Below are 15,705 nucleotides of genomic sequence, written 5' to 3' on the forward strand. Positions count from 1 at the left end.
CACCTACACACTTTCCTGTCCTAATTTCAGAACGGTAGTGTCATGTACCCAAAAGACAACCTTGATTTTTTTGCAGGAAATGTTTTTTATTGCTTATTTTTCTGTCTGTTTGTCTATCATCTATCAGCTAACTTGATGTTACCCCTACTTGGAAAAAATAGATGTAAGCTTAAACTTTGAAATGGAGCTGTCAAATGATAAATTAATTAGTCTTTTTCGTGATGTTGCTAATTTGCAAAGTGTGCTTTACACTTAATTGCTCTGTTTAATCACCTTGCTCTAGAGTCGCCAGGTATCTTTTATGATACCACCACGAGGTTCAAGTTCAAGTGCTGATCAATAACTCAATACACCAGTTAGTAAGGTTCAAATCAAAACACATTTATTATATACACAGTCAATCGCTACTCATGCATAAAATAATACTCACTAGACTATCTCTAACACTAAAAGGCCAATACTTAGCTTTGGAAACTGGCCCACCAGGTCAGGGGAACAAATGGCCTTTTGTTCGATTCTGAGTCTGCAGGCTTCCAGCTGGTATGGATTAATGGTTAGGAGCTCCTATCTCGTAGCGTGCGTTGATTGGACACTTACATGGTTGGTGCAGCTGCTAGGCAGGTCAAGGTCAAGAGTTGTTTTGAGCTGCTGACAGACCCTGCCAAGAAGACCTGCCAAGAAGAACGAATTGAACTTGGGGACTCTATTTTATAGTTCCCAGGGGCTTCGCGCCCTTTTGGGCAGACCCTGTATCTGGTGCCAATTGATTGGACTAAGTTCCAATCGCTTCTATCGATTTCTCCAATACTGGAGCTGTTCCCTGATCGCTGGGCGGTTCCTAAGTGTCCGTTGGCCTTCCTTTGTCTTGGCTCCTGCTGGCGCCGAGGAGTCTGGTTTGGTCTTGATTACTCTTAATGTTACCAATTGTTCCCGGGGATCGCTCATTACTATGCAGATGGTTTTTTGGTTTCGGTTCTGTCTGGGTTTCTGCAAGTTCTAATATACAGGAAACTTTGCACCTGCTTGTTTTCCTGTGCTTGGCCATTTCTCCCTGCATTCTTAGCGGGCATCCATTTTGGAGTCGGGAAGTGGCCAACTCAGGTGGCTACAGTGATTAAAAATGTTTAACTATTTAAATATATTTAATTGATGCATTTATTGCACCCACATCTTAAGTCTGTTTCATTATTGATACGATCATTCAATAAATGCAATCTTATTAAATTTATTTATATTCAATAAATAAATAAATAAATAAACCAGCCCCCCCCCCCCCCAACAAGGTCAAGCAGCACTTGCTCAGCCAACAGCAGTCAGCTCGTAACAATAGCGGCGAGAAGACAGGCCTGAAGATTCGGCGATGCAGACCTGGGGAGGCTCCTCGACGCAGTGGAGGCCAGGAGAGATGTCCTATTCCCCCAAGGGTAGAGCTACAGGGCAGTCAGTGCTGCTTGGTACGAGGTGGCGGTGGCTGTAAGCTCTGGGAGTGTGACCAGGAGGACTGGCCTCCCGTGCCAAAAAGAGGTCAACAACCTACACCAGGCAGCACGAGTGAGTTGACACCAACACCACCGCCCCCACACGAGTATCCAGTATCCAACACCCCCCCCCCCCCCCCCCCAACTTGCCATGCGGCCCCAAACCCTCCCTTCACCACCCCCTCCCTTCAGTTCCTCCAACTCTTGCTTTACAACCCCCTTACACCACTGTGAACCATGCATGTGACTAATGATGTCTCCTCAGGAAACACGCTCGCACAACCGTCGGGAGAGGGCAGTGGGTGCCGGGCTCCTCACTTCCTTTGAGGAACGGCCCCTGTAGGTCACCCATGCGGAAGTTGGTGGAATCCGTAGGGTTAGGAACCACCGGGCCCCATCTGGATGACCTGTCAAAACGTGAGTTTCTGTCTGATCCATCCCTCCCACTGACCACATGGCCATTCTCCCGCAGGTCCCCCACTGGCCCATCACGGGTGGCCCCCTCTCCAGCCTCCCAGGAGACCATCTCAGAGGGGAGCTCCGAGAAAGTCACGGTCGCAGCATCATAGCTGTCATCCCCACCCTCTACCAGTGCAGATACACGCACCTCGGTGGGAAACGTTATTGGTCAGGTTTCTGGGGCACAATCTGGTGAGCACCACACAGCTGCTGATGTACATCAGGTGGAGACAGGCATCCCAAGGTGAGGTAACAGTCGGAGGTCTGCTGGATCACAGGACTCAGTTGGGTCCCAGCCTGATGCTGAGCCTTTGGTACAGGGTTACTCAGAGTTAATAGAAACGGTCAGTGACACTCCAGCAGGTCCATTGCCAAATGGAGGAGTCCCAGAGGCTACGGGCAGTGGAGATGTTGCCAACAATGAGTGGCACCGAGGCCAACACTGCTGGGGTGGTGACTGCAGTGGAGAGCCTGGTGCACAACGTCAGCACCATTAGTTTTTTCAATAAATATTTTTATATGGGGTTTAGAAATAAGCATCAAACGCAACCAAGACCAAAAAGAGTACAAACAGGAGATCACATCATAACTAAATAAGGAACCAGCAATCATAACTCGTCCTCCCTACCATGTCCCTCTACCTCTCTGCCTCCATCTTTTCTTATTAACCCCGAATACATCCCCGCACACCGCCCACACCTATTCTCCACCCCCTCAAAGAACCTACTCATTCTAGCCATCATCATGTGCGCTCTGTGGACTACTTTAAATTGAGTGAGACTCAGCCTGACGAACAAAAAGGATGCATTCACCCTCTTTAGAGCCTCCTCCCATAACCCAGCCTCCAACTCTCCCCCCCAGCTCCTCCTCCCATTTCTGCTTAACTACTCCTATTGGGGCACCCTCCCAATCCATTAATTCATTATAAATCTCTGACACCCTGCGCTCACCAACATCTGTTTTTGAATGCACCTTATCCTGGGGGTGGCAGATCGGGAATGGACGGCACCTGTGTTCTCACATAATTTCACACCGTAAGTACCAGAACCTGTTGTCCGCTGGGCAACTCATACTCCTCTACCTGGCCCTCCAAGTTCGGGAAGCTGCCCCCTACAAATAGATCCCCAAACTGTTCAATTATCGCCCGCCACCAACCTTGGAATCCCGTGTCCAGACCCCCACCCTGGAAAAAACCTGTGATTCCCACAGATCAGAGCCCAAACCGAGGTCCCTTCTAGCCTCAGGTGCTGCTGCCATTGTCCCCACACGGTCAGGGCCACCACCACCACCGGACTTCTGGAGTGCCTGACTGGCGAGATCGGCACAGGCGCCGTCAACAGTGGCCCCAAGCTAGTGGCCTTACTCAAGGCTGCCTCCATCCGCTCCCATACTGACCCCTCCCCAACAACCCACTTCCTTACCATGGCTATATTTTCTGAAGGGGAAATAGTGAACAAAAATAAGAGAACAACATCACCCTCAGGCAGAGCAAAAAAGGTTACGAGTATGAGAAAGGAGGTGGTCAATGCAGGACTGAGGGTGTTGGACCTAAATGCGCACAGTATTCGGAACAAGGTAAATGAGCTTGTTGCGCACATTGAAATTAGCTGGTATGATGTTATGGGCATCACAGAGACGTGGCTGCAACAGGATCAGGGCTGGGATCTAAATATACAAGGATATGTGTCCTATCGAAAGGACAGGCAGATGGACAAAGGGGGCAGGGTTGCATTGTTAGTAAGGAATAAAGTTAAATCAATAGCAAGGAGCGATGTGGGATCAGAAGGCATAGTGGGTAGAGGTGAGGAATCACAAAGGTAAAAAGACCTTGATGGGCGTTATGTACAGGCCCCCTAGCAGTAGTCAGGATCTGGGGCAAAAAATAAATTAAGAGATAGAAAAGGCATGCAAAAAAAGGCAATATTACAATAATCATGGGGAACTTCAATATATGCAGGTGGACTGGGAAAATCAGGTTGGTAGTGGATCCCAAGAAAAGGAATTTGTGGAATGTCTAAGAGATGTTTTATTGGAGCAGATTGTGACAGAGCCCTCTAGGGAACAGGCAATTCTGGATTTGGTGATGTGTAATGAGGCAGACTTGATTAGGGAACTTAAGGTGAAGGAACCCTTAGGGAGCAGTGACCACAATATGATAGAATTTACCTTGCAGTTTGAAAGGGAGAAGCTGCAATCAGATGGAACGTTATTACAATTAAATAAGGGTAACTACAAGGACATGAGGGAAGAGCTGGCCAGAGTTGATTGGAAAAGGTGCCTAGCAGGGAAGACAGTGGAACAGCAATGGCAGGAGTTTTGGGGGGTTATTCGGGAGGTACAACAAAAATTCATCCTAAGGAGGAGGAAACATGCTAAGGGGAGTCATCCATGGCTGACGACGGAAGTCGAGGACTGCATAAAAGAAAAAGCATACAAAGTGGTGAGGATTAGTGGGAAACCTGAGGATTGGGAAGCCTTTAAAAGGGAGCAGAGGACAACTAAAAAAATCAATAACGGGGAGAAGATGAAATCTGAGTGCAAGCTAGCTAGTAATATAAAAAAATATGGGAAGAGTTTTTTTCAATACATAAAAGGTAAGAGAGAGGCAAAAATAGACATTGGACCACTGGAAAATGTGGAGAAGTAATAATAGGAAGCAAAGAAACTGGATAGTTACTTTGCATCAGTCTTCACAGTGGAAGACACCAGTGGGACGCCAGAGCTCCAGGAGAATCAGGGAGCAGAGGTGACTGCAGTGGTCATCACTAAGGAGAAGGTTCTGGGGAAACTGAAAAGTTTTAAGGTGGATAATTCACTTGGACCGGATGGGCTACACCCCAGGGTTCTAAAAGAGATGGCTGAGGAGATTGTGGAGGCTTGGTGATAGTTCAGGAATCACTGGAGGGAGGAAGGGTCCCAGAGGACTGGAGAGTGGCTAATGTAACACCGCTGTTTAAGAAGGGAGGGAGGCAGAAGACAGGTAATTATAGGCCACTTCGGTCATTGGTGAGATTTTAAAGTCCATTATTAAAGATGAAATTGTGGACAAAAGTGAGTATTTTGTGGTGTCTCGGCCGGGAGTGGGGGCAGGGGTGGGGAGGCTGCCATTCCTTAGGGCAGGGACACACTTTAGATACCTGGGGCTACAGGTTGCTCGGGAGTGGAATCCTGTTGGGATGGAGAGCAACCTCTCCATCCTGTGCCCTGGCATTGCGGGGGGAGCTGTTGGAATACTTGACTCTTGAGAAGATTAAGTTTGAACTGAGGGGAAGAATGGAGGGGTTCTACAATTCATGGGCATTATTCATTCTGCACTTTCAAGAATGGGATAAAATCGAACACTAGTGGGGAGGCGCGGGGGTTGGCAGGGCTGGTGTTAATGGTGACTATCGGTGATTCCTGATTCCTTTTTGTTATTTGTTTTTGTTAACATGCAGGCAGTTGTTTGGGAGTTGATGGGATTGTTGTTGCTATGGGGATTGACATTATATTCGTTACTGCTTTTGTTTATTGTTGGTGGGTGTAAATTTGGGAGAAAATGTAAAAAAGGAGGAGAATAGTATTTCTTTAAAAAAGAAGAAATCGCGGACTACTTGGAAGTGCATGATAAAATAGGACTGAGTCAGTACTGCTTCGTAAAGAGGAGGTTTTGGCTGACAAATCTGTTAGTGGTCTTTGAGGAAATCAAAAGCACTAAGGGACTTGGGAGTCCTTGTTCAAGATTCTCTTAAGGTTAATGAGCAGGTTCAGTCAGCAGTTAGGAAATGTAAATGCAATGTTAGCATTCACTTCGAGAGGACTAGAATACAAGAGCAAATATGTACTTCTAAGGCTGTAAAAGGCGCTGGTCAGACCCCATTTGGAGCATTGTGAGCAGTTTTGGGCCCCTATCTAAGGAAGGATGTGCTGGCCTTGGAAGGGGTGCAGAGAGGTTCAGAAGAATGAAGAGCTTGTCATATGAGGAATGGTTGAGGACTCTGGGTCTGTACTCGTTGTTTAGAAGGATGAGGGGGATCTTATTGAAACTTACAGGATACTGTGGGGCCTGGATAGAGTGGACGTGGAGAGGATATTTCCACTTGTAGGAAAAACTAGAAGCAGAGGACACAATCTCAGACTAAAGGGACGATCTTTTAAAACAGAGATGAGGAGGAATGTCTTCAGCCAGAGGGTGGTGAATCTGTGGAACTTTATTGCCACAGAAGGCTGTGGAGGCCACATCACTGAGTGTCTTTAAACAGAGATAGATAGGTTTTTGATCAGTAAGGGGATCAGGGGTTATGGGGAGAAGGCAGGAGAATGGGGATGAGAAAAATATCTGCCATGATTGAACGGTGAAGCCGATGGGCCGAGTGGCCTAATTCTGCTCCTATGTCTTATGGTTAAAATGAACGTGTTGCCGCGATTTCAGTTTATTTTCCAACGCCTGCCGATTTTCCTGCCAAAGGCATTTTTTAGAAATATTGAAGGAATGATTACCTCGTTCATATTGGGAGGGAAGGTGGCCAGAGTTAGAAAGGTGCTTCTACAGAGTGGAAGGCAGGCAGGGGGTTTGGGTCTTCCGAACCTGATGTATTATTACTGGGCGCCGAATGTGGAGAAGATGCGGAGCTGGGTCAGAGAGGTTGATTCCCAGTGGGCCAGAATGGAGGAGAGTTTGTGTAGGGGGATGAGATTGAAGGCGCTAGCAACAGCACCGCTCCCGATGGCCCCGTGGAAATACTTAGGGTGTCCGGTAAAAATGGCTCAATTGAGAATTTGGAGGCAGTCTCGCCAACACTTCAGGTTGGGGGCAGGGTCAAGGGAAATGCCGTTTTGGGGGAACCACAGATTTGAGCCAGGGAAGTGGGATGGAAATTTTCGGAGATCGGAGGAGAAGGGGATTAAAGCACTAAAATATTTATTTCTTGGGGGTCAGTTTGCAGGATTGGGGGCGAAGTATGGGCTGGAGCAGGGGAAATGTTTAGGTACATACAGGTTTGAGATTTTGCCAGGAAGGAGATACAGAGCTTCCCGGTGGTGCCGGCCTCCACATTGCTGGAGGAGGTGCTGACGACAGGGGGACTGGAGAAGGGGGTAGTGTTGGCGGGGCTATTTTGGAAGAGGAGAAGGCACTACTGGAAGGGATCAAAGCAAAGCGGGAGGAAGAGTTGGGAGAGGGTATGGAGGGAGGGGTTCTGGTGTGAGGTGCTCCCGAGAGTGAATGCCTCCACCTCGTGCCTTCAGTCGGGTGAAGAATGCACCGTACATCAGTGAGGTGCAATGCGGCATAGTATACCCAGCTAAGTTGAGGGTGACATACAAATCCAAGGACTTTTATTTCGGGACGGCGGAAGCAGAGGAGGAGTTTGCGAAGGCAGAAGGACTGTGGCTGAATTGAGAAGTGGTCTTGTACCGATGTAGCCTCATGTAGCTGTATTTTTTCACTGCGGCTGGTGTATGTGCTAAATGAGCCAACGTTGTACATACTTGGACAAGAGAAGAGATGGGACTTTCACTAGCAATGATGGTTCTTTGGGGCTTGGGTGTGTATGCGGGGTTTGTGTGCTAAAGGGGATTTCTTGGTTTTCCTGGGGCTGGGCAAGGGGGAAAGGGACCCGGGAGGGGGCCTCCACGCTGGCCGGTTTAAGCCGGCCAGTGAACGAGAGTAAGGCGGGGGGAGGGGCTGCGGCTTCGGAGCCTGGTAGAACAGGCTCCGATGTGTCTAGCCGGGGTGGACAGATGGGGGGAAGGAACAGAGGTTGGGGGGAGTAGTTTTGGAAGAGGAAGTGGAGGGGAGGAGTTGGGGAGTGGGGGCTTGCAATGCATGGGTGTCATTTATGGTACTCTTTCGGGGATTGGATGGCATTAAATGTCCGGGGGAGGGACTCTGTAGGTTAATGGTGACCATAGGCGATTCCTGATTCCTTTTTCTTTTATTTCTCCATTGTTTGTCCCACCGTGGGAGGGTTTGTTTTATTTGATGCTTACATTGTCAGGTGGGTTGTTGTTTGGGGTGGTGGGAGGATGGGATCGTTGTTGTTGATAAGGGAATTGACTTTGTATTTATTACCGTTTACTGCTTGTGAGTGGGGTGTAAACTCTGAAGATAATGTGAAAATGGAGAATAAAAATATTTTACAAAGTTGTAAAATGTGTGTGAAGACATATATATGATTTGAATCAACTTTACTTAGCTATATGAAACTTGGCTAATTTCAAACTCTCACGGCGCGATCCAATGGCCACGCTGCGCCAGAAAAGCAGCTCGCCGCAACGTAACATGGCCATTGAAAGCCGGATCCCACTCTAATGTTCAGATTCCTGAGGTAGCTGAGGCTTTGAGATTCAGCATCTTCGCCTCAGAGATGTCGGGCGCGTGCCATCCAGCACTGATCCCCACAAACGGACACGTGGGGTTCTCTAAGGGGATTGGAGGCCCCCAGCTGCATGCCCTTTGGGTGGGCAGGGTGGTGCCCTGGCACTGCTGGTGCCACCTGGGTACCCTGGCAGTGCTAGCCTGACCCTGCCAAGCTGCCATTTTACACAATCACGCGATTGGGCCGGGGTTGCCCGGCGTGAGTGTTTGGTGGGGGGGGGGGGGGGGGGGGGGGGGGGGGGGTAACGTTGGGGGCGGGCCCATATTGTGTTTGAGCTGGGGGCTTGGGGATTGTTTCAGGGGCCTCAGAGATTGGGATGCCATTTAAAAATGGTGTCCTGATCTCTCGCCGGAGCTCCCCACTGTACAAATCTGACTATGTGCAGCCTTGGCCGCACATAGTCAGTTTAGGCCCCTTATTCAGCGCAAGTCGCATTGAGTAGCCATGTGTTTCTCAGCGCTGCGGGTGCCGGGAAACATGCAGCTGAACACTCTCGGTAGGGGACTTTGTTCCCTTTTGGGAGAATTGCGCCCTCTGACATAAATCGGATTTATCCGTTTGTTAATGTTCAATCAAAATAATTTGACAGAATTATTTTTACTGTGAATTTTCTGGAAATATTTTGAAACACTCATTAAACCCTCACCACAGTACCATTTTAAACTATAATATGAAAATTACTTTTCTCACGACCAAGGTGGAAGGAGTACACAGATTATCAAGCCCCACTACTCCACAGACACTCCATTAGTTCAAAAGTTTAATTTACCCATCAAAATGGCCAATTATTTACCTTATTTGTACCCAGACTTTAACAGGCTTCTATCAATAAACTCAGAATGATTGATTTATTATAAAACAAAACCTATTTTTAACAAGTTGCAGGAACTGGTTAACACACAATTGTAACGGTATTTGCTAGTTAAATGCTTTCTGTTAGAAATGCAATATGGAAAACCACTTTACATCACTAAATAACAAATGTTTTAATTTACCAACCAAATTTCTATTTAGGTGAAAATGTTCTTCAGTTATGAATAGCTTCTGCGTAAAAGTTTGCATCTAAAGAGGGGCAGCAGCGAAGATCATTAAGCATTGATCAGTTTTTTCTTTTTTAAATGATTAGCTTGATGTGTGTGTGAAATAGATTGCAACCCTATTTCTTTGTACTTCAAAGTCAACAGAATAGTTCTGTTCTGAGAATTGTTGGACGGCATTTGTTTTATTTTTGAAGGTCTTTGATGTGAACTATAGCTGCCCTTGAAGTTGGTTTCCTTTAGTCAGACATATTCATTTTAATAAGTCTAAAATTCATCAAAATATAATCTCTGCTTTTTAATTTTTCAGGACATTGCATGAAGCATCATAGGATGGGAATGAAAAGTGCTTGTGACTGAATCCTGGAGAAGATTATACAGTAAATGCGTTTTTAAAAAGACGCTGGTGGGGACAGTTTCTTACTCTGCCGTGATTTTCAAACTCACAATGGCAAAGGTTTTGTGGCTTGGCGGATAATACTTTGCTAATATCTTTATCAGCTTGGAACTTCAACTTCTGTTTGCACAACTGCTTCTGGAGATTGTTGGCAGATGAAATGCACTGCAGCTAGAAATGGACTGTCAAGACCGGCAATGGAAGTGTCCTGGCTGCTTCCTGTTCAGTTTTGCCCAGTGAGGATAGGTTGAAGTTGGATTTGCAAGCATTGCTTGGAAAACAGTATGCAGGAAGCTGATTTTCAAGCCACAAATGCTTTAAAAGGTATGTGTTCTTACAATGGTATCTACTGTAGAGATTTCCCATAGATTCTGCATCAGAAAAATGGTTATTTTAGATCAATACTGTGACAAAATTAATTTCAGGGTGCAGTATATTCTAATTGCAAATTGAGTGACCAATAACATTTGGAATGAAATCAAGTTTGAGTAAATAGAGAAACTTTCCAATGACAAGTGGGTCAATAACCAGAAGACATGGATTTAACGTAATTAGTCAGAGTTTCACTGCAGAAAATGAGGCCGTCGGCTCATTGCGTCTGCGCCGGCCATCAAGCACCTATCTATTCTAGTCCCATTTTCCAGCACTTGGTCTGTTACCTTGTATGCTATGGCATTTCAAGTGCTCATCAAAATGCTTCTTAAATGTTGTAGGAGTTCCCTTTCAGGCACTGAATTGCAGATTTCCACCACCCTCTGGGTGAAAAGGTTTCTCGTCAAATCCCGCCGGAATCTCCTGCCCCTTACCTTACATCTTCATAGCTGAAATGCTCCAGGCCAAGCAACATCCTGGTGAATCACCTCTGTACCCCCTCTGGTGAAATCTCATCCTTCCTGCAGTATGGCGACTGCTCACAATGCTCCAGCTGTGGCCTAATAAGCAATTTGTGCAGCTGGTCAGTGAGCCTAATTGGAGGGCTCCTGGAAAGACCCTGTGCAAGCAAGGTGGACTGAATGGCCTCCTCCTGTGCCATATCATTTTAACACAAGTATCTTAGTTGAAATGGTAAATGTTGCTGTGACAGGCTGGCAAATGTTCTAGACTGCGCTCTTCAGGTGATACATCAACTGTGGCTGATTGGACTATGGGTATTTTTTGATGGTGCCATTCTTTAGATAACTGCAAAGAGATACACAAGACCAGTCAGTGACCACTCCCTTTGTAGGTTTATAGACCGGAAGCATAGAACTAGAGTTGGAGCTTATAAATTTATGCTCCTTTATTATAAAAGGATCTTTGAGAACCAAGTGCCCTTGTGTCTTATGGTATATTGTGAATATTATGTATCAGAGTATACACTGCAAAACATGGAGAAACTGAGGTTTGAGATTCAGAACATAGTTTTTTGATCACAAATTGTACATTGGTAGTACACTGTGGCGCAGTCAGTATGTAATGAAGAAGGTTCTTTATGTAATGAAGAAGGGTTTGTGAAGGGGAGGTCGTGCCTCACTAACTTGATCAAGTTTTTTGAGGAGGTGACAAATATGATTAATGAGGTAAAGACAGTGGATGTTGTTTACGTGGACTTCAGTAAAGCCTTTGACAAGGTGCCTCATGGCAGACTGGTACAAAAGGTGAAGTCACACAGGATTAGAGGTGAGGTGGTAAAATGGATACAGAAATGACTCGGTCACAGAGGGCAAAGGGTAGTAGTAGAAGGGTATTTTTCTGAATGGAAGGGTGTGACTTGTGGTGTTTCACAGGTATCTGTACTGGGGCCCCTGTTGTTTGTAGTATACATAAACAATTTGGAGGAAAGTGTAGCTGGTCTGATTAGTAAGTTCCGGATGACATCAAGGTTGGTGGAGTGGCAGATAGTGTTGAGGATTGTCAGAGGATACAGCAGGACATAGATAGGTTGGAGATTTGAGCAGAGAAATGGCAAATGGAGTTTAATCCAGACAAATGTGAGGTAGTGCATTTTGTCAGTCTAACATTGAGGGGAAATAGATCGTAAATGGCAAAACTCTTGGGAATATAGAAAGTCAGAGAGATCTGGGCGCCCTACACAGAGGGTGGCGAGTGCCTGGAACGCATTGCCTGGGGAGGTTGTTGAAGCAGATACATTAACAGCGTTCAAAAGGCATCATGACAAACACATGGATAGGATGGATATAGAGGGATATGGTACAAGGAAGTGCTGAAGGTTTTGGCCAAGGTTGGCATCATGACCAGTACAGGCTTGGAGGGCCGAAGGGCCTGTTCCTGTGCTGTATTGTTCTTTGTTCTAATATTTTGTACAGCACCTTCAAGTTGTTGTTTTTATTTTCATTCATTCATTGGTGGTTTTGGATTTGATGTATTGTCACGTGTATCAAGGTGCAATGAAAAATATTGTTCTACGTACAGTCCAAACAGATTGTTCCATACATGAAAAAACAAAAATACACTATGTAAGAACATGATCATTGGCATCGTGTGAGCATATAGAGTTTAGTACTACTCAATAGAGAAGATGTGTGGAGAGATATGTTCGGTCCATAAGAGGGTCATTCAGGAGTCTGTTTGGTATATGGGCAGCATGGTAGCACAGTGGTTAACACTGTTGCTTCACAGCTTTAGCGTCCCAGGTTCGATTCCCTGCTTTGGTCACTGTCAGTGCGCAATCTGCACGTTCTCCATGTGTCTGCATGCGTTTCCTCTGGGTCCTCCGGTTTCCTCGCACAAGTTCCGAAAGACGTGCTGTTAGGTAATTTGGACATTCTGAATTCTCCCTCTGTGTACCGGAACAGGTGCCAGAATGTGGCGTCTATAGGGATCTTCACAGTAACTTTGTTGCAGTATTAATGTAAGCCTACCTGTGACAATAAAGATTATTATTATTATTATTATTATTAATCTGGCTTTGATAACTTGGATGAGAATGAGCTTTTCCAGCTGCATGGCAGCCTCATGATTAAGATACTAGACTATCTGCCCAGAATTGTTGAGTTCAAATCACAGGGTTGAGAGTCAGGAAGTGGAATTTGATAAATCTGGGATTTTGTAAATTCTCACCAGGCAAAAATTAACTGAAAGCCGCCAGATTATCATTAAAAACTCACCTGGTTCAGGACTTCTGGTGGCAGCCATGGAGTAGGAGGTCGCACATTTGATAGCTCCCGCTTGTGACAAAACCTTTGGACCTTTTCTCCTGTTTTTTTTCGGAATTTTACTTAATAAATCGGTGGAGAGTGAGGAGAAATCCCCCACCAATGTATGGAGCATTGGACTAGAAGTGGCCATGTAAGAAGACATAGTGAAGCAAGGAAGATGGTTGCAGAGCCGGCAGCAAAGGAAAGCATGGCGGAAGTGCAGGATCCTGGGGTGGTGGCACAGTGGTCTCCGGTACAGCTGGTGAAGTTCTTTGAGGAGAGCTTCACCAAGCGAAGGAAAGATACACTTGACCCGATTAAGGCATCGATTGATTGGGTGGAACAGAGTCTCGAAACCCACCGACGGGCGATTCAGAAGGTGGAGGAAAAGGCGTCCGATCGCGTGGACTATCTAACCGCTTTGGAGGCCGAGGTGGGGCTGATGAAAAGGTTGCAGGAGAAGCTGGAGGACTTGGAGAACAGGTCCAGGAGACAGAACCTGAGGATCGTCAGCCTCCCTGAGGGCAGTGAAGGATTGAACGCGAGGGCATATGTGGCAAGTATGCTGGAAAGATGGGAGATGGGTCATTTACGCGACCCTTAGAAGTGGACAGAGCGCATAGAGCTCTTGCAAGGAAGCCGAGGGCGAATGAACCGCCGAGGGCGATGGTGGCGCGAATGCACCGGTTCCTGGACAAAGAACTGATTTTGCGGTGGGCCAAGCAGATGTGGAGCTGTAAGTGGAAGAACTGTGCGTTGCGCATCTACCAGGACCTGGGCGCGGAATTGGCCAGAAGGTGAGCCGGATTTAATAGGGAAAATTCGGCCCTCTTCAAGAAGGGGGTGAAGTTCGGGATGTTGTATCCAGCGCCTCTTTGGGTCGGGTTTGAGGGCCGGGAACTTTACTTTGAATTACCGGACTAAGTGATGAACCTTATCAAGGACAAAAGGCTAGCAGGGTCACTGAACCTTAGGGGAGGGCATTGCAGTGGTGATTTGGTCAAAGTCACTTCTGTGTTGTTTTGAATATGCAGTGCTCTCTGTAACAAGGGGTTATTTTAGTTTCTTGTTTTTTTTTCTTTGGTTGCTTTTGCCCCTTCCTATTTCCTTTGGTTTTCGTTGTGTTAAGATGTTTGAGCAGCTGCTCAGAAATGTAAAGTTAACTCAGTTCCATTGGAAGTTGGGTGGCAAGATTTTTTTCTACTGTTGGTTTACTGGGGACTGTGATGCTTTGAATATGTATGTCCAAGCCCGGGGGGGGGGGGGGGGGGGGGGGGGTCGCGTGTTCGCGCATCTGAGGGCATTGAAGGCAGACGTGGCAATGTTACAAGATACACACCTAAAGGTTATAGACCAGACCAGATTGAGGAAGAGGTGTGTCGGCCAGGTATTTCATTCAGGGCTGGACTATTAAGACCAGGGGGGGTCGCGATCCTGATTAACAAACGGGTGGCATTTGAGGCAGGGAGAATTGTGTCAGACGCGGGGGGCAGGTATATTATGGTGAGTGGGAAGCTTGATGGGATGCGGGTGGTACTCGTGAATGAATATGCACCAAATGGGGATGATGTGGAATTTATGAGGCGGGTGTTAGGTAAGATCCCGGACCTAGATCACATAATCTGATCATGGGGGGAAATTTCAATACAGTCATTGATCCAGGATTGGACTGGTCAAAATCTAGGACTGGGGGAGTGCCAGCCGTAGCGAAGAAATTAATGGGGTTTATGTAACAGATGGGGGACATGGACCCCTGGAGGTTCGAACGGCCAAGAGTGAAGGACTTCTTTTTTCTCCCATGCCCACAAAGTATATTCTCGATCGACTTTTTTATCATGAGCAGGGCTCTACTGCAGGGGGTGGTTGATACCGAGTACACGGCAATCGCAGTGTTGGATCATGCCCCACATTGGGTGGATCTACAGGCTAGTATGGAGAGAGGGCCGTGCCCGCTATGGAGGTTGGACGTTGGACTATTGGCAGATGAGGGGGTGTGTGAGCGGGTGAGCAAGTCCATTCAGAACTATTTGGAAATAAATGATACGGGATAAGTCTCGGCAGCAACAGTGTGGGACGCTCTGAAGGCAATGGTTAGAGGGAAGTTAATTTTGATACGGGCCCATAGGGAAAAGGTGGAACGAGCAGAGAGGGATAGCTTGGTTGGGGAGAGCAGAGCTACTGATTGGCTGTTCCGGGGAAATTTGCATACTCGCAGTGCGGTCAGCCTAATTTGAAGGTGTACCTGCGAAAGAGACCCGAGGAGTTCGAGTGAAGGCAAGCATCCAGCAGAGGGCAGCAGAGCAGAGCTACTGATTGGCTGTTCCGGGGAAATTTGCATACTCGCAGTGCGGTCAGCCTGATTTGAAGGTGGTTTGTGGAGGGGCTGTTGTCAAGTGACAGTTAAACCCGAAACACTTCGTCAGTGTTTCCCCCCCTACCTCCTCCTCTAACCAAAAAAAACCCACGGTCGTTGGGAAGCGGGAGCAGGGGCCTGTCGTGAAGGTGAGTGAGTGCCTTTAAATTTGCTTACCTTTCAGCGGGAGCAGGGTTTGAGGGAATATCAGGTAAGCTCTTCCTTTCTTTTTCTTGTTTTTTAAAAATCTAGAGGTGATGTCAGGGAAGGCAGTACAATGCTCCTCCTGCAGAATGTTTGAGGTGAGGGACGCCGTCAGTGTCCCTGCTGATTTCATCTGTGGGAAGTGCACCCAACTCCAGCTCCTCAGAAACCGTGTCAGGGAACTGGAGCTGGATGAACTTCGGATCATTCGGGAGGCAGAGGGGGTCATAGATAGAAGCTTCAGGGAGGTAGTTATGCCAAAGAATAAAGATAGATGGGTG

At 46.8% G+C, this 15,705-nt stretch overlaps 1 protein-coding gene across 2 annotated transcripts in view; it reads left to right on the plus strand.

Moving 5' to 3' along the window:
* ldlrad4a (low density lipoprotein receptor class A domain containing 4a) overlaps positions 1-15,705 on the plus strand; it is a 405,943-nt gene that overhangs the window by 58,324 nt on the left and 331,914 nt on the right. For both annotated transcript variants that reach the window (XM_038808646.1, XM_038808647.1), the window contains exon 3: positions 9,644-10,054. In XM_038808646.1, the coding sequence (XP_038664574.1) occupies positions 10,015-10,054 (40 nt within the window). In that variant the 5' untranslated portion in view covers positions 9,644-10,014. The remainder of the gene's footprint in view (positions 1-9,643; positions 10,055-15,705) is intronic.

The sequence above is a fragment of the Scyliorhinus canicula genome, chromosome 10 (genome assembly GCF_902713615.1).
Source record: "Scyliorhinus canicula chromosome 10, sScyCan1.1, whole genome shotgun sequence".
Lineage (NCBI taxonomy): Eukaryota > Metazoa > Chordata > Chondrichthyes > Carcharhiniformes > Scyliorhinidae > Scyliorhinus > Scyliorhinus canicula.